Source organism: Limulus polyphemus, unplaced genomic scaffold (genome assembly GCF_000517525.1).
Source record: "Limulus polyphemus unplaced genomic scaffold, Limulus_polyphemus-2.1.2 Scaffold207, whole genome shotgun sequence".
NCBI lineage: Eukaryota > Metazoa > Arthropoda > Merostomata > Xiphosura > Limulidae > Limulus > Limulus polyphemus.
The window spans coordinates 59,129-77,895 of record NW_013665817.1 but is presented as its reverse complement, the minus strand read 5'-3'; the positions used below and the strand labels follow the sequence as shown (position 1 = coordinate 77,895).

General features: G+C 30.3%; 1 protein-coding gene across 2 annotated transcripts in view; it reads left to right on the top strand.

Annotated features, from left to right (window-relative positions):
• The window catches only part of LOC106478390 (protein AF-10-like), a 54,224-nt gene extending 36,332 nt beyond the window's left edge, over positions 1–17,892 (top strand). Inside the window, exons 13-15 of one of the 2 annotated variants that reach the window (XM_013938932.2) lie at positions 4,185–4,361; positions 8,396–8,584; positions 10,032–17,892. In XM_013938932.2, the coding sequence (XP_013794386.1) occupies positions 4,185–4,361; positions 8,396–8,584; positions 10,032–10,259 (594 nt within the window). In that variant the 3' untranslated portion in view covers positions 10,260–17,892. The other variant, XM_022381982.1, reaches the window with a different exon arrangement.
• Positions 17,893–18,767: the final 875 nt, after the last annotated feature.

The window sequence follows — 18,767 nt, the reverse complement described above, 5'->3', positions numbered from 1 at the left end:
TGCAGTATTAGCACAATGAACTATTGGTAGGCATAAGTGGTGGGAAATTTGGCAGTTTATCAGTAAACATTACAATGCTTTCATATGCAAAATATCTAATTTTTTTATAAAGTCTTAAGGTTTGTAAAGCAATGTTTCTCTCATGCCTTTTTTTTTCTTTTCACATCTTGCCTATTTATGATGCAAAGTAATTTTCAACTTAACATTAAAAATACTTTTATGCATCAGAAAATTTCAAAATTTCACATGCGAAATCTTTATGATGTCGAGATGGTTATCAAACATTTCTTATGAAAAAACTTTATATTTTATCTGTTATTTTCAGTAATTAATCTCTGTACAGGTTTGGTAAATTTGACCGATTTTGCAACCACCATAAAAGAAATAGGAAATAAACATAAATTATGCATCTTTCATTCTAGAATGAACACAAATTATAACACGAAAACATAAAGGTTTAGACAAAATAGCTTAAATCTCATAAGATTATAGTTTATATATATTTATTATTTTTTTATATTGACCTTTCACCCATGTCTGGCTAACAATACAGAAGTTACAATGACGTGGCTCACGTGCACTCATGTTACCATATCAAATAACATAAAAGTGACCTTTGGTCTATACGAAGTAACTTGTCGCGGCTGTGTTTTAATAGACTAGTATTTTGTAAAATACAGTCACTTTTCAATTATTATACATTATATATGTATATAGATTATTGCGGTTTTGAAATAAGTTCTTAAAGTTATTTTTCCTAAAACATAGAAAAGTAAATAAAGAAGTAAAGCAAATAATTATCTCTTCTAGTTACAACCTTTGTACTCAGTTGCTGCTTGACGTAGGTTGCTAAGCTTTTAAAAATTTTGTGCATGGAGGATATGAAACAAAATATTTTTTTTAGGTTTTATATATACATTTGAATAACTATAAAATCATAAATTACTACATCAATACCATAGAATTCAACTATAATTTATTAAGCTAAGTAACTAAGATGTATTTTACTAAAAAAAATATATGAAATTTCGAGCAGACTAAAGACACAACCTACCTCATTGAAATCTTGATTTAAAAGAAAGAAATGATGCTAGGTATGTGAAAAAGGTTTAGAAAACCACTAGAGGGCATTCCGATTGGTTATTCATGTCATACATAGAATTAAGTGTATATAAGGGAACATTTTCAAAATATGCCACCGTTTGATTTATTACATGAGCAATATCTTAGCAAATAGAAAAGATAAGCCCTTCTTATTTTATATTCTAGCTTGTCAATATCTGTAATACGAGTTTCTAATTCATATAAAACTATAGAATTTGTATTTTGACTTCACAAACATCTAATTTGAACCAGTGCTGTATTCAACATACCACATGAAACACAAAAAAATTCGATGTTTATCTGTATTTTTTAATATTTACTTTTAAATTAACAAACTAAGTAATGTATAGTACTAAAATCTGAATTATAATCAACAGTTTGATACCAAAGTTACTGACATAAATTCATGAAATAGTAGTTCAATAAAATTTTGAATGTGAGTCAACAAACAAGATGACATGGCCTTTCACCTGTGACCCGTATCGAAAGGGTTAAGCGACTATCACTCATCAGCATGTTTTTAAACAGCTAAAAATTTTTTCTGCCATACCAGTGAACCTTATATTGTAATAGGGCCAGTCCATGTTAAGTCAATCCACCTTAAAGACAAAGATTAATAAATTTTGATGCTGTTTGACAGATATCGGTTCCATAGATATAACATTTCACCAGGTTTTTACATCTATAGGTCAAATGATTTGTGTTTGAGAGGTCACCAAATATTTGCCTTGAAATGGCTCCCAGATAAGACCAATGACATAAAAGTACCAATAAAGTTTCTACTTGTAATTCTACATAAACAGTAAACTGTTGATGGAAAGTTCCCTCTGTGTGCTAACCAGATACGCCATTTTTTAAAACATTCAGAATTCTGATCTTTGACCTCACTTGGATTGTCACAGCCCCAACTTGAATGACCAAAATCAAGGTTAAATACTGAAGTTCAAACAATCCTCTAAGTTTGTATCAAAAACCAGCATGGGATCTTAATGGGCTCAAGGGATATTAATTCATTACATTGTGTCATTGCAGTTTCATAGGTCATAAGTTTAGGAATGAGTGGAAAGGGAAATAACTTGCAAGAAGGTAGAAAGTGCAGTCAATCTGTTAAAATATGTATAGAAATTAACATTTGCTTACTAATTTAAAAGTTATAGCATTAAAACTATGACAAGCACAAAATGGTTATGAGGTCGATCACAGGGATTGAGCCTGGGTTGAAAGAGTTAATGCAAAATGTGACACTAAAAAAGCAGAACATAAAACTAAGTGTTTTTGAGTGAGGAGAGATCTGGTTCTGCTTTACAGCATCTCAAAAAGTAATCTTTACATTTTAAGCAGTTGTAGAGTATTGAAAATAGAAGACTGTGTGTGTATTCATTTATATAGTGTTTTGTAAATTGTATTGTTATGGGGGGATTAATCAGGATAATAGTTATATGTACTAAATGTTTAAAAAGATTTATAGTGATAATTCCTCTAATTCTCTTTAAGTCCCTTTAAAAGTGGATTGATTCTAGCATATATGAAAAAAAAATATCCCGTAAAACTGTAATATGCTCGTAAACGTGTTTTCTTGTTACATGCATTACATTTGCTCTATGTATGTAGAATTTTTGAGAAAGAAAAAATATGGGGGGGGGGGGCAAATGCCCCTTGTAGTACTGCCAGATAGATGTAACTTCTACATGCTCATATAATAACAGCTGAATGATGTAGTGATAGATAAGAGCAGCTACATGATGTAATGATAGATATAACAGCTACATGATGTAGTGACAGATAAGATAACAGCTGCATGATGTAGTGACTGATAAGATAATAGTTGCATGATGTAGTGACATTAGATAATAGTTGCATGATGCAGTGACAGATAAGATAACAGCTGCATGATATAGTTATAGATGAGACAACAGTTGCATGATATAGTTATAGATGAGATAACAGCTTCATGATATAGTTATAGATGAGATAACAGCTGAATAATATAGTGATAGATTAGGTAACAGCTACATGATGTAGTGACAGATAAGATAATAGTTGCATGATGTAGTGACAGATAAGATAACAGCTGCATGATGTAGTGACAGATAAGATAATAGTTGCATGATGCAGTGACAGATAAGATAACAGCTGCATGATGTAGTCACAGATAAGATAACAGCTGCATGATGTAGTCACAGATAAGATAACAGCTGCATGATGTAGTGACAGATAAGATAGTAGTTGCATGATGTAGTGACAGATAAGATAACAGCTGCATGATATAGTTATAGATGAGATAACAGCTGCATGATGTAGTGACAGATAAGATAATAGTTGCATGATGTAGTGACAGATAAGATAACAGCTGCATGATGTAGTGACAGATAACAGCTGCATGATATAGTTGTAGATGAGATAACAGCTGCATGATATAGTTATAGATGAGATAACAGCTGCATAATATAGTGATAGATTAAGTAACAGCTGCATGATGTAGTGATAGATAAGTTAACAGTTTGTCTTTATTTGATGGAACTGTTCATTATATTACTTGAATGAATTGTCTTGAAACATATTGATTTTCTGGTTGACTCTGAAGAAAAGCAATTAAGATCGTAAGTTATGAAAAAGACTATTTTATTAAAGCTGCCCAAACTAATTTTACCGTGACACATACTGACTTGAGATGAACTTTATACTAGGATGCTAATGCATGCTTACAAAAATAAATTCTACAACAGGCTAATCTTTGTAGTGCTTGTATGTGGTAATTTAGATTTTTACTTGGATGTTGATTAAACATTATGATATAATCTCTTAGTTACGCAGTGCATGGTTTCATATTTGCATAATTGAAGTATGTATTGAAAATAGGTTATATGTTTTAATACACAATATTAACAACAAATAACAATAAGTTGTTCCTGAAGTTTGAAGATTATACTCTACAATACATGATAACATTTTTATTTTTTAAATCTAACTGATTCATTTATCATTCTGTAGCTGTATCTATTTGTTGCTCATGTTACTAGCTCATTCATTGTCTCCGTTCTGAAGATATGTAGTAATGTTTATAAATATGATCATTACAGGAAACTCCATATACAGGTAGCAAAAGTGTAGGAACAATTCACAGCCCAGAAGTTAGTATAAATGGCACAAACTTGCCAGTAAGCCCAGCACCTATTCAGTCATCTCTCCAGAATACAGGCACAAGTCCTGGTCATCAGGGGCCAACACTGGGAGCTAGGCAGAGTCACCATTCACAGGTAGAATTCAGAGAATTAGGAAACTTTTTCTTTTAAATATGGAAAAATGAAATTGTACAATGAAATAAATTAGTTTTTAGAAAAGGTAACAATAATAATAATAACAAATGAGATAATGAAAGGTACTCGAGACTTTTATATTTAGTTTATAAAAAGTAAAACTCTGAAATTGTTATACAGTTGTTACTGAAAAAAATATTATAATTTAGACACAGTAGAAATAGAAATGTCAAACAAGTTAGTACGAAATATTTTTCTTACAGAAGTAACTAATACTATTAATAAAAAGAAGAAATTTATTTTGAAAGAACTTTGGAATTTTTATGGGTATGTCATATTAGTGGTAGTATTAGATAAGGAAATGGGTCCTATTATATTTATTCCAAAAAATTATAGGCCAATACATATTTTAAAAATTAGACTGAACTCTAAATATGGTATATAAAATAGAAACTACCTGTTTTACTAAAAGAATGAAAAATTTACCCAAATCATTTCATGATAATCAAAAAGATTATATTTAAAGTTGATACATCAGAGAAGGTACAGATTATTCGACTTTTTTAAAACTTGAAAAGTTATGATTTACATGCCTGAAGCTGATGAAACACTAGAAACCAATAGGCCTGAAATCTCTGATAAAGTTTCTTTTTATGTATTTATCTTATTTTGTCCATTTTGGATTCAAAATTCAGTCTTAAGAAGAAAAAAAAATAGCATTTCGGATCTATCTTTTGTCTCCCACAAGTCACTGTTAAAGAGGCTTTTCATTCCATAGTGGAAAACAAAAGATTCTCTGAAATACTATTTATAGATGCAGTATAATATTTTTAACTATACTGAAAATACTTACATACTGGGCTATTTATTATTAGTTGACTTTAAAAAAGCTTTTGACTTTGTTCCGTGATCTTTTATTCTAAATGGTGTTTTTAAACCCCATTTTAAAGTAAATGATAAATAATGATTTATTGTTAATTAGTTTTTCAAGAATATTAACTCAAAAATATGTCAAAATGGACAAATTACTAAATGTTTTATGTCAAAAACTTGGAGAATTTGAGAAAAATTTAAAGGAATTATTATTAAAGCAAATGAACATAAGCTATTGCAGTTTTATTTTAAATGGTAATGAAGAACCTTTGTCTCTGTTATGACCCGCGAATATCTTTCAGGTGTCAAGTGTACACCTGTATATCAATTTCAAAATTTAGGTAATAATAATAATTCTAACTTCAACAATTTTTCAATTAGTATATTATGCCAAGAAACAGGTTTATGTTTGCTAAGAAACTACCATCTCTTGAGAATATAATTATCCTTGTTTTCTTTCTCATGTGATTTTCCTCCTCTTTTTGTTAATGTTATTAGTATCACCTCTCGTACCCTCCTTTTTACAACCTCACAGCATAGGATCTGAACAACTACTTAATGCTTCAACCTTGAAAATAGCAATGGGCAAAGTTTAAGTACCATTAGATGGAACAGAGTATAAACACTGTATATGAATGTAGAACAAGTAATATGGAATGAAAGATAATTTATAGTTTCATGGGAAAGTAATGACATAATTCCTGCAAGGAAGAACAGATTCTAATAGGAAGCTTAGAAGACCACAGATCTAGAAATTTTTAATAGCTTCTTTATGTGTTCTTTTATTTCCCAAAGATGTTTTTGTGCTAGTTTATACTTGTTTGAAAGTCACAGAAATCTTCTATAACAAGACTTCTGGTAAGCCTAGTTGGGTTCAGAGAGAACAGTTGGTGATGACATTATCCTGTTCACTCAGATTCTTATTTACTGAATATTATTGTGTTAAGTTTATCATATTCAAACAACATTTAAGTAAACAGATGTAAATAGAAAAATTCATGTTATTGAAAAGAAACTATTTCTTAGATATAAGTTGGTCATGACTAAAAATATTTTTACCATAATGCTATTTTGGAAGGTCAGTTGTTGGGTCACTGATATGTCTTTGTCTGTCTATGTGGTGTTTTTAATCACATATAGCTAGAAATGATGACTACTACTGCAATTGGCAAAATATAGTAGCAAAATAAATATGTTAATGAAAATCAATCAAACTGAAAGTAAATGGAAATACAAAATGGAACTTCTGATAATTAGTAAAAACAATTTTAATTGCAAGAATAAACTATTCTTAATGTTTTTTCAAAAACAAAAAAGTGTATCACAACAAAATTTTAGAAATTTCAGTTATAAAAAATTGAAAAAAGTAATTAATATTATATGAATTGTTTTAAGCCTAAACTAGATACTGTCTACTGACTTTAAGTTTCATGCAGTTTTGTTAAGAATTTCCACTGTGACAATGAAAACATCAGTGGATGTCAGTGATATCCTTCATGTCAGAAAGGGTTAAGGGCAGTTTTTGGGTTGTTTAAAAAGTTTTTTTTATGATAAAAAATTTGAAAATTAATATTTAGAAAAACTGTTACCATAAACTTTGGAAGCATATAGAAATAAATCAGCTTGAAATTGTTAGAACTAAACTGATGTAACAATTTTTTTAATATTTGGGATTACCATTTAATGCTGATTTTGAAAGAAAAAAATAGGTCGGTGAAAATTTTCATCAGAGAAATTAGGAAGCACCTTGGAGGGTTAAATTTATTACAACTAACGATTAGGTGGCTATTATTAAATTTCTTGTTATTTCAAAAATGAATAATTTCTTTTCTTTTTTACATGTACTAATCCTTTGGAAAAATAGATGAAAATTTTTTTTTTATTTAGTATTATGTAATTCTTTCTTTACAACACTAGAAACCTTAACTACAAACAAACAAATGAAATGTTAAGCCAAGAAAAATTCTCAGAAAAAACTGTTATTTAATTAGTAGCTGATAGGTGAACAAAAATGAATTTTCTTTCCTTTGACATAATATTTTTATGCTCTAACATGGGTTAGAAGATTATTAACGAAAGTAGAAGTTATGTTTAAGATTTATGTCCTTAATTAACACAGTTCTACACTCATTTTGCTAACTTATAACACATTCTATGTGGTGTAATACGCTATTTGGTAATATTTTTATTTTTTTGTAAGAGCTGTCTTAAAAACGTTTATTAATTAATGTTTTGTTTTTTCCAGTTTTTTCTTTTTCTATCTTTAAAGGTACAGTTTAGAAGTTTGGAGAATCCTGTAATATGTTCAGTTGTAATCCTCTTATCATATATTATGGCATATGTAATTTAATTATTGGGAATTTATGAAGAGTTATAATTTACAAAGTAATGTTTTGCACCTTTCTCTTCAACTTCATTTTATGTACATCAAATTTTCAAACGTACTGAATAAGAAAAAGAATACTATAAAAATTGATTAAATCCTTAGCAGTACCAGCTAAGGCTAAGAAGAAATAGGAATTTAGCTTAGGGATTAAAACAGAGAATGAAACGTGAAGAGATATTTAAACAATCCTTTTGTATGCTTAACTGCACTAGGATACATTGGTTTAGACTGAAAATTTATCAGGATTTTATGTAGAATAGAAATTGTTTATGAAATGAGAGATGATGATGACATTCCTTTTGGATAATTACTCTGAAGGATGTTAGTTGGTTATAATGATGTTAAATCTATTCACGAAAAACAAAAAGGTGTTGAAATGGATAAAAAGAGAAAACTGATATTAAGATATTACGGTCAGTTCTATTTCGGGTGGACAAAATGGAGGTAAACCTGAATTGATGTTCTAAATAACTTCAATTTTCAAAGGATAATAACAATATGAAACTTAATTGAATGGAAAGTTTTGATATATGGCTTTGCCATACTTAAGTAATGTATTTTATTTGTATGATGTAAAGAAAAGCACTGACATTTAAAGGTTAAAGTTTCATTCCATATAGTAATGCAAGTAAAATGAGTATTTGTGTTCCTCAGAAACACAATTCTCTGGTGAAAATTTTTTTTATCACTGTGTACATGTACACATATATATATATAAAACAAAAAAGGGAATAACCTCAAACAGTCATTGAGATCTTAACCATCATGTTTTTAGTCTTCTGCTTTCATCACAAGCCCCAGTCCAATTGGTCAAAGTGTCATTACGTCAGTGGGATCCCAAACTTCATTGCTTGATCTGCCACGTATTCCAGTTACATCCTCTCTGCTTACCAGTGTTGGACACTCAGTAACGTTGTCAAATTTGGCTGGTCAAGATATAATTGGAAACTCTTCTAGAGTACAGGTAAAAATGAATGAGTATTAAAGCTATGGATTAAGAAATTTCAGCATGCATGGTACATGTGTAACACTGAATGAAGGTTATTCAGTCATGACTCAAAAATAACTTCTCACCACACTGCTTGTTTAGTTCTTACTATGTTCATATAGTTGTATATAATATGAACCAGTTTCTTAAAACTTGACCATTATGTTGTACTTAGCTCTTAGAAACCTGCTACAAAATTTACAGAACTGAACATCAGTGTAAAATAAGTTTTTAAACCTTAAAGCTCAATTAAGAAATATTTTGCTGAATAATAGTAGTCTTATCTTCCAAACATGTAAAAATTGTATTTCTGTTTACTTTAAGCCTGCAAATGTAAAAATGTATTGTTTTACTAAGAACTATACAAAAACATGTTAAACTTCATCAAACTGCCATATAACATATGTTTTGTGATTTTAATTATTTCATTGATTTTCATTTTTAGGTATCTTTTTATGGCTAGAAAAAAAGATGTAATTATAGTATTACCTGTGAAATTTGTTCCACAGATCTTCTAGATATGATGACAGGTTATTTATAAATCTAATCACATGTGCCTAATATCCTACAATTAACAATAGAAATATTAAGTTCAGGCATTTATCAAATGTTGTATTTTTCAGACTGTAGATGGCATAAATTTGTTTGTGTGAGTAATGTAATATAAGAGTGATGTAATAAAGTGCAGTGAGTTTTTGATGACTAATAAGTAGCTAAGTAACATAACTAGTCCATAACTATTAAGAAATCACATAGGATTAAAAAAATGAGAAGCCAACTCCAATTTTGGAAGGCAGACCTTCCTTCTTCAGTGTATCCTGAACATGCTCACCCTTTCAGCCGTGGGGGCATTATAATGTGACGGTCAATCCCACTATTCATTGGTGAAAGAGTTGGCGATGGGTGGTGATGACTAGCTGCCTTCCCTCTAGTCTTACACTGCTAAATTAGGGATGGCTAGCGCAGATAGCCCTCGTGTAGCTTTGTGCGAAATTCAAAAACAAACAAACAGTGTATCCTGAGAAAAGGTCTACCCTCTGAAAGCACTTTTATGATTGAATGTTTTGTTTTCTGATAAAGGACTAAGGTACCCCCCCCCTTTTGTATCGATTAAATGTTGTTGATATATTTTAAAATTAATGTTATTTAGCTCAAGGTGCAGAAATAAAATTACTGAACAATTCATGGTGTTACTGATGTTGCTAAATAATATTTATTTGTGTTACAGTTGAAAGACAGTTGGTTGTACAGAAAATTTTGATAACCAAACAACATAAGTGGAGTATCTTCGTATTGAAGAAAGCTCATACTAAAATATTCCTAAAATACGAAAGATTGAAGCTGATAAACACATATTCATAATTTTATTTTTACATTTTCTGCTAATTTGACATTCATAAGTTTTGTTTCTACATGTCAATAGGGACATCCATCTGCAGCCATTGTCTATCAGACAATTTCTCCACCATACAGTAATATAAACACTGCAAGCTCAAGTGTAGGAAACGTCACAATTTCATCCTCAGCCAGTCCCTTACACTCTTTATGTACCGGTGTAATGCTACCTGTCACCATGGTAACATCTCAACCATCTTTTCAGCGCCCATCTGGAGGCCCTAATTCAGTCTGTCCATCAGATGATAAGAGGTGACATACTTTTGTCATGCTGGATTAAACTGAAGTTGATAAAAAAAAAAAAACTCTGTACATCACATCCAAGATTTGGCCTGAAATGTGTTAACCCTTTGCTTACCAAAACTTGCAACCACAATCAGTCAGGACTGTAACGAGTTTTCTGACTGACACACACAAACAAAACGAACTTGTACTTTAATAAGTCAGTACAGTCATGGTATGATCTAGAGTATATTCCAAGTATTTTAGTTGATATAGGACAGGTAGTATATAATCCTGAAATTAGTATGAAGAACTGTATTTTCAACATTTCCATTATTTATAGGACTGTTTTTAAAAACTATTGTTTGTTTGACATGTTCTTCTGTTCAGAACCACCATACTTGTGGGCCTTTTTTACCAGTCTCAATTTATACAGCAGATAACTAAAGCAGTGGATTATCACGCATCAAGATCATACACAAAAGAGAATCATGTTAATAAATGCATGTATGTATATATAGTTTACACATGGAAGGATAGAAATAGAACTTATGTTTCTTGGTTGTAGGAAATAATCACTGATTGAGTGACCTTACAATTTTGTTTTTCCTTTTAATTTGTCATGCAGATGTACTTGCAATCTGTGCAAAAGCAGACATAACTTATTTTAACAAAATAACTCAAAAAACTTTGATCAATAATAACAACTGCAATTCAGTCATTTGTAATAGACACATATTTAGTGGTGTGACAAGAAAGCTGGTACTGTAAAGTAGGATAAAAATTCTCCAGGATTGATAAGCAAAGGGTTAAGTACTGTTTCTGAAATAATGTGATTCTATACATTTTTCTGTTCCTTTTATTTTGTTTTGTTTTCAATTTAGAATTGGACAAATTTAGAAGCTCGTACAGTTTTTATAACTTTCATAATATAAATTTATCAGTGTTAAAAAAAAATATTTTTTAAAGTGTTGTAAGGAATTACCATTTGTGTTCTTAGGTTGAGTTTTTGTTTTTGAATCGGCAGCATATTATGTTTTTAGAAAACATAGCTTAGAAGTGATAGTTATAACCTTCCAATAAGTAACTTCTAAAATAAAAGTATTATGGTGATGTTCTGGTGGAAAACGATATGGTAACATACTACTTCTCAGTAATCTTTTAAGTGCCAATGTTCTTGTGCATGTGACTGCCTTATAGAAGTTTTTCTTTTTTTTTTTTTTTACATATGCAAAGTTTAAAAAGTTTTTTTTTTATCTTTCTTCGTTATGCAAAAACAGACTTATGTATTTCGAGCATTTTATTGTGGGTTTAAGCTTTTCAAAATGTTTTTAAGAACGTATTTGTTTAGAAGTTATAAAAAACTGTGCTTGAAACGAAACAATAATAACTTCATAACTGAAGTATCATAATTGTTGTATAAAGTAGTTAACTGTAGAAAATATGCAGTATAATATTGTTCCTCGAGCTGTTGCCACAAATATTGTTATTTTGAATATCAATTTTAGCATAAAACTGTCTTCATGAAATTGAAAAAATTTGATTTTCCCTTTTTTGTTGGAAATATCAATTAAGAAACTATTTTGTATAGACGAAGGGATTACCTGTTATATTTTATGCAAACTTTGATTCTATATATATCAAAGAAACCAAAAGAAAATATTTTCTTTTTATTAAATTTGAACAGTTCTGACTGACATATCTTGAAAACTGATTGTGTTACACATTAATTTTTCTTACTTTCAAGTCATCTTTTTACTAAATCTATTACCTAAACAGCTCAACATTGTTTTCCCAGAGCCTGTATTGTTAATTGATCATGTCTCAGATGTGATCAAGCTAAAGTCTTGAAACGTGCTTTTTCTGGACACTAAAATAATTTATATTTGCATATACGGTTATAATAATGACTGCTTTAGTGTTGTAAAAGGAATGAGGTTCTTATGACCAGCGTTTTATCACTAACATAACTACAAATAAAGTCATGTATATGTATAGTTTTAATATTTGTAGTTTAGCAGTAATTGATTTTCTTTTAATTTTGTTTTTCCTGCTGTTATTGGTAAGTGTACAAGATTCTTATCCTGCAGTAACATGAGCATCATGCACACTTTTCAAGGCTACAGCAAAAGAGTGGAATGTTTTATAACTTTTCTTAAATCACGTGATGTTTAGCATGTAGTTCTTAACTGTGAAAATACATGCAACATTGTTACATAAACTTGAAGAAAATGAAAGCTACATTGAGTGGACATGGATGCCAATTTTATAGCTGAAGCATTTCGATTTACTTTTCCACTGCCACATCTATTAAAAAAAATCTCACATTGTTGGGTTTATTTTTAGATATACAGTATAAAAACAAAACTAAAAGGATGCTCATTTTAATATTTTGTAACTTCTCTAAAATGTAGAACTGGTTAACTTTGGGAAATTTAAAGGGCAAATACCCTTTTTTTATGGTGGTACAAAATTTCAAACTCCCCACAGTGTTTACAGGGGGGGACATATGCCCATGGCAGTAAAGAAGTTAAGCAATTTGGATGTATTCAGTTAATGTACAGTGTGCTGTGTGTGACTTTACTGTTGGTTACTTAAACTTGGTTAAAGTACTATGCACATTCTGGTCTAAGTAAGCTTTGAGTCATATAAAAGGGTTTGAATAATACTAAAGGTTATGTATGAATCATGTAGAGGACTTACAGCACTGTTAAGAAAACTGAAGATAAGACAAAATATCTGAAAGTAGGGCTGAGTTGATGTGAAAATGGATTGTACTTTATTTAAGTTATTGACACTCAATCTTAAGCAGGGATTATTTATTTTACTCTGAAAACAAAATAGAGTTTATCTGCACAAAACCGTCAGAGTAAACTGTTGTTTATGTTATCATAGAAACACTCAGGTTCAAATAGGGTTTATCTATGTTACCATAGAAACACTCAGGTTAAAGCAGGGTTAATCTGTGTTAGCATGAAAACAGAGTAAAACAAGATTTATTTATATTAGCATCAAAACATTGTATATCAGGAGTGTCTATATTAGCATGACGATAATTCCTTTTCTTTTTCCTTCTATTAACATGAAAATGAGAGCAAGGGTTATCTAAGTATGAGAACAGATTAAAACAGAATTTACCTATGCTTTCTTAAAAACACACTCAAATCAAAGGTTGTCATAAAAACATTGGATTAAAACAGGGTTTGTGTTGTATTAAACAAATTGTATTTATCAATGCTTAAAAGGGATTGGATTTATTAGCAATAAAACACTTAAAACAGCTTATCAATTTTAATATAGAAAAAGTCATGTTACAAGTGAAATAATGAATATATTCCTGAATGAATTAGTGTGTTTTCATAAATGAAGTTACATTTGTAATTTTGATGAAATTAGTAGCTGCAAAGAAAGATGCTATTGAAACGTGTAATTGAAATTTCACTCATTTATAACACAAGGTTTTAGCATCCTCCTTATAAATTCTTAATTGTGCTCCGAAATCTGTTACTGACAGTTGTGACGAGTATTAAAGTACTGACAGTTGTAGGTGTAGCTAGGCACTGGCACACGGGACCCATGCTCCGATAATATTTGACAGTGCCTCTAATCACCAGTTGGTGTCTTGAAAAATTAGAATAGAAAGTTATGAATGACATCATGCTGAAACGCTGAAAATTTGTGCGCCTATGGGCCCGAGACCCGAGTCACTTCTGCTGACAGTCATGTTTTTTGCAATTGAGCTACTTTAGTCTCATAACCCAGTTTCGTATGAAGTCACAATAATGATAGCTAAGCTGTAGACACTTGAATTTGAACTTAATGATTTTACCGGAAAATACTTTTTCAAAATTAATGGCTAATTTTCTTGTAATGTATGAAGTTGATTTCTTGTTTTCAGTTTTATTCTTGTGCTAACTAATAATGTTTCTTGTTTCATGAAGATTGTTTCACCTAATTTTAATGTGTTTCTGTTCTCTCGTTATTTACTTACACGATTTGAAAGAAGCATAATTATACAATGTTAATAATTTTACCATGTCTTTTATGAGAAAATTTGAGTTAGAATAATTTGAAAATTTCATATCCCTCCTGCCTTCCAAAATCCTGTTAGTCAAGAATTATTAAAGACCGTCCCCAGAGTTGTCAAACATAAGATATGTTGGAATACGAAATTTTATTTTGTAGGAAACTGAATTATATAATCAACTTTGCAAGGTTAGAAAAAAAAACTTTAAATTCCAAGATGTGAATAAATTACCCCTTCCCCCATTTTATGCAAATATAAAGCAGAAATTTAAGTAGTTTTTATTGTATGCATTCATTACTAAAGATGATTTAACATGTAGCTAAAAGACTTGATCGTAGTTAAAACTGTGATTTGACTTGCTTCTTGTCAGGAATATTGAAAATACTGTATGCTTTTAAACTTACGTGCAAAATTAAATTGTCAGTTACTATCATTGAAGTTTTAAAAAATATTAATTTATCATCAGAAACAAATTTCATGCTTTGTGTAAATATAATCAATGTAAATATTTTAAGAACCTTTTCATTCAGAGTTATGATAATGCCTGACAAGCTACTTTTTGCTTCTTTTTCATTGATCTGTAGGTACATAATGAACTTGGCATAAGATATTTATCTAAAATAAAATGTTCTGAGTGCACAGTTTCAAATCCATCATTAAATGGTAAGAATAGTTAAAATAAGTACAGTACAAGGTGCAGACAGTCGAGTATAGGAACTCCTAATCTTCTGGTAACATTTCAAAATAAAGCACTATCAGGGACTTGTATGGGTTGAGCAATAAAGTTTACATGTGGACTGTGTTAAAAAAGAAATCTTGATAGCACATATACTGGACACAAGAGCAGTGGGTAAGAATTACACGTGGGATTAAACTGAGTAATTCTTAATGAAATTAGGTAACGTGTAAAGCGTAAATGGTTTAATATATGAAGGACGTGGTTGTAAATGGTACTTATGGTAATTCAAATACAAGTATCACTATTTTTGCATATTATGGTTAAAAATTATTTGATTTGTGAAAATTTGGTGTTTTATAAACATGTGAGTATTTATAGCAAATGCAGAACCAGATTAGGTTTCTTCAAGGTTCTAGAATTATTACTAGTAAAAAATAAAACTGTTAAGCTTCTTTAAGTAGAATAAAACTGCTGTTAGTAATCACTCGTGTTTTTACTGGTATGGGCCAAAGGGTCTTGTATAACAAATTTTCTCAGAAAGAGAATGTTTTATGATATGGCATTCTTTTGATACAACTTACAAAATAATTTTTTATTAAGTAAATTGCTACTTTTGACATTATTTAGCTTGAAAAAGACATGAATTTATTTTTAGTTATGTACCTATGATGGTTGACATGTTCTCTGATGCCAAGTCATGGATTACATTAAAAGCAAAACCCTGATGTATCAAACTGAAATATCAGACAAAGAAAACTATTATAGTATATATTGTTTATGTGTAAGAACTTTGACATACTCATCCTTAACATGAAGTATCATTAATCATAATTAATTTTCTTTCATTTAAGTGTACATGTAGTTTGAACTGGTGTGTAATAGTTTTCAGTGTGCTCACTAGAAATCCATGATATTACGGTTTAACTTAAAAAATATTAAAATAACAGTAATCTCTCAAATGTATGCAAAGAGAGAGAGAGATAATGCTGGCCTACGTTGTTTTGTCAGACAGCTTATTGCTTTTGTCAGGAGTTGTATTTAATAAACAGGTGTTTGGTTATAGGTTGCTGCAAAATTATTTAGGTCCTGGTCTTGTTGTACTTGGTTAAAAAAAAAAGAGGGAAATTCAGCTTGAACTTAAAAAATAATTGTATATCAAAATGGTAAACAAAGTACAAAAAATGTTTAAATGTATTATATTCTTATATCATATCCATAGATAGTTTGGAATTAATATGTTGTTGCATTTTTATAATATTATTTTGTCCTAGTTGGATGGAATAATGTAAGAATATCATTAAAAAGCAGTATGCTATACTTGACACTATTTTGACCTTTTAATAGTAGTAATAAATGACCTTATAACACCAAATTTGTTACTTTTCTTTAATTGGACACTCAGTGTTTTGCTTTTACAGCTTCTTCAGGAGCATTCCACCAAAACACAAACTGTAACTAGCAGTACAAGTTATCAGTTGGTTTAATTGTACTGTAAGTTATGATTTGTGTATTAGTGGAAGGCTCCTGAAAAAGCTGTAAAAGCAAAATGGTGGATGTCCATTTAAAGAAAAACAGTTTGATGTTATAAATTCGTTCATTACTAATATTAAAATGTCTTTTTTTTCATACACCAATATGCACTACAGAAATTAAATAATGACTGTTTTGACCTGTTGAGTCCTCCTATAAGTAAATTTTGTTACAGTAACCAGAGTGAAAGATACTGAGATTATTTTAGCAAAAGAACATTTGAATGAGAGAGGAGGAGCAGTTTTTATATTGATAGCTGACTACAGAGTTTTACATTGTTAAGATTTGTCAGTTATATCCTATTAAAAAAAAAACACTACAAGCAAGCTATTCATTGCCAGTAAACCTAATGGTAATGCATTACTTTGTAGTTTATGCAATAAGGTAATAGTAGGTCATGGTTTAAGGCAATATTAGGCTCACACTAAAGTTCTGACATAACCTGACAGAGACCATTGAGATGACATTACGACGAATAGCTCTGTGTCAGGTCTGGATTTAAAAGACTGAAGATAATGAAAGGTTTTATTCCCAAGATATTAAATACATGACATAATTTAGGGTCTGTATGTGAGAAGATTGTGAAGTAATAACTATGGCAAGTGAGTAGTTTAAAGTTAATGATAAAAACTCAAAATCTGTGCCATCCCTATGTAGACTGGCCCACTTTTTTTCTTTTTGTTTTCAGTCAAATATACATTGTTTATATGTAACCAATTTGCTTCCCTTGAAAAGTATGAACATACTAATCTACAACTGGTTAAAAATCCTGAAGCCAATCCTCCTGACAATAACCGTTTTTGTTGTTGGCAAGTTGATATTTTCACATTAGACATTCATAATGTCACTCTGTTACACTGTGTAACAGAAGCAATGAGCCTGTGAGACAAGTGAAGGGAAAAAGACTACTAGTAATGGTTTGATTATTGCATGTACACAGTGATATAGCAAACTAATCATATTGAAGAATTACACTATCAAATAATTTCTGTTTTCATGTTTATTAATCATAAAATGAGCTAGAAAGCTGAGCCCTGATATGTTTGCCATCTTTGTTTAGAGGATATCCAATTTTGTGTAGTACTTTTTTTTTTTGTCTTGTCTACTTTCTTCATACCTACAATGCTCGGTCAAGTTTTTCTTATGTCATAGTTTCATTTTAAAAATCCAAACATGCAAGGTGTAAGTTTTCTTTTGTCAAATTCTGGTACTGTTTCACCAGTGAGCATGTTATAAAATTTGTAATAGAGATGTCAAAAAAAAAAAGTTTACCAATGAATAATTCTTAACATAGTTTTATTCCGTTTAATTGTAGTTTTAAAAATGTACCAAATACTCTAGGTTTAGGCTTCTTGTATACTAGCTTGTTGCAGTAGTTCAAAGTTTTTAGTGTGTTTTAAATCCATTTGTACATTTTTTGTCATTTCAGAACATGTAATGTTGTTTGTAAAATTTCTGTATACCTGACAGATATTTGTGTGATTGTACACTGTAAATATCCTGTCCACAGTTTATTAAAACTTATATTTGAAATTATCAGTAATACTGTTACGTCTCTGGTCGTTTGTTAATTACTCGTAAAAATTCTTTCCGAAGAACTTCAGCGATACAAGTCCTTTCTTAAATAAAACTAGTTTATTCTTTCTCAATACAACTTTGCAATACACTTAATTACCACAGTCAGTTTAACATAAACACACGCTATAATTCCCAACGAACGATTCACGCGCTTTACTTGCTACCGCGCTTGACTCAATTGTCCGTCTATATCTTCAATCTCTGTCTGCTATTTCTGTTCCGATTGATTGTCGGGCTTATATATTAGAATACATCATATCTAGCAAACACGTGAGTCCTGACCTTGGAAGGTGTTAAAATTAGGCAGGCTTTTGATTAAGCAACTTTTGACAATTCTTCTTTTTATATAGTTATCCGTTTTGTATAAAATACTTGAAGAGTACGCACGAATGTGTCGAAACTGGTTTCTCTGATATCAAACTTCTGACAGTTTGTTCCGTTTACTGTGGTTTTTTTCACTAATTGCTGTACACGATATTGTGTTCTTTTATTATTACTATTGTTGGTAAGGCCAATCTTAGACCACACATATTGCCAAACTTTCAGTAGACGTTGTGTGTGGACGTTGGCTTTCAACACAAGATTAAACACACACAAAAAAAGCCCATTGAAGATACAATGGGGGGAGGGAGAGGTTACAAATATGTGATCCATTAAGATATTCATGTCGTTGATCTAAGGGTGTAATTGGAAGTTTGTGAACCTTTTACGTGAAAAGAAACTTTGGG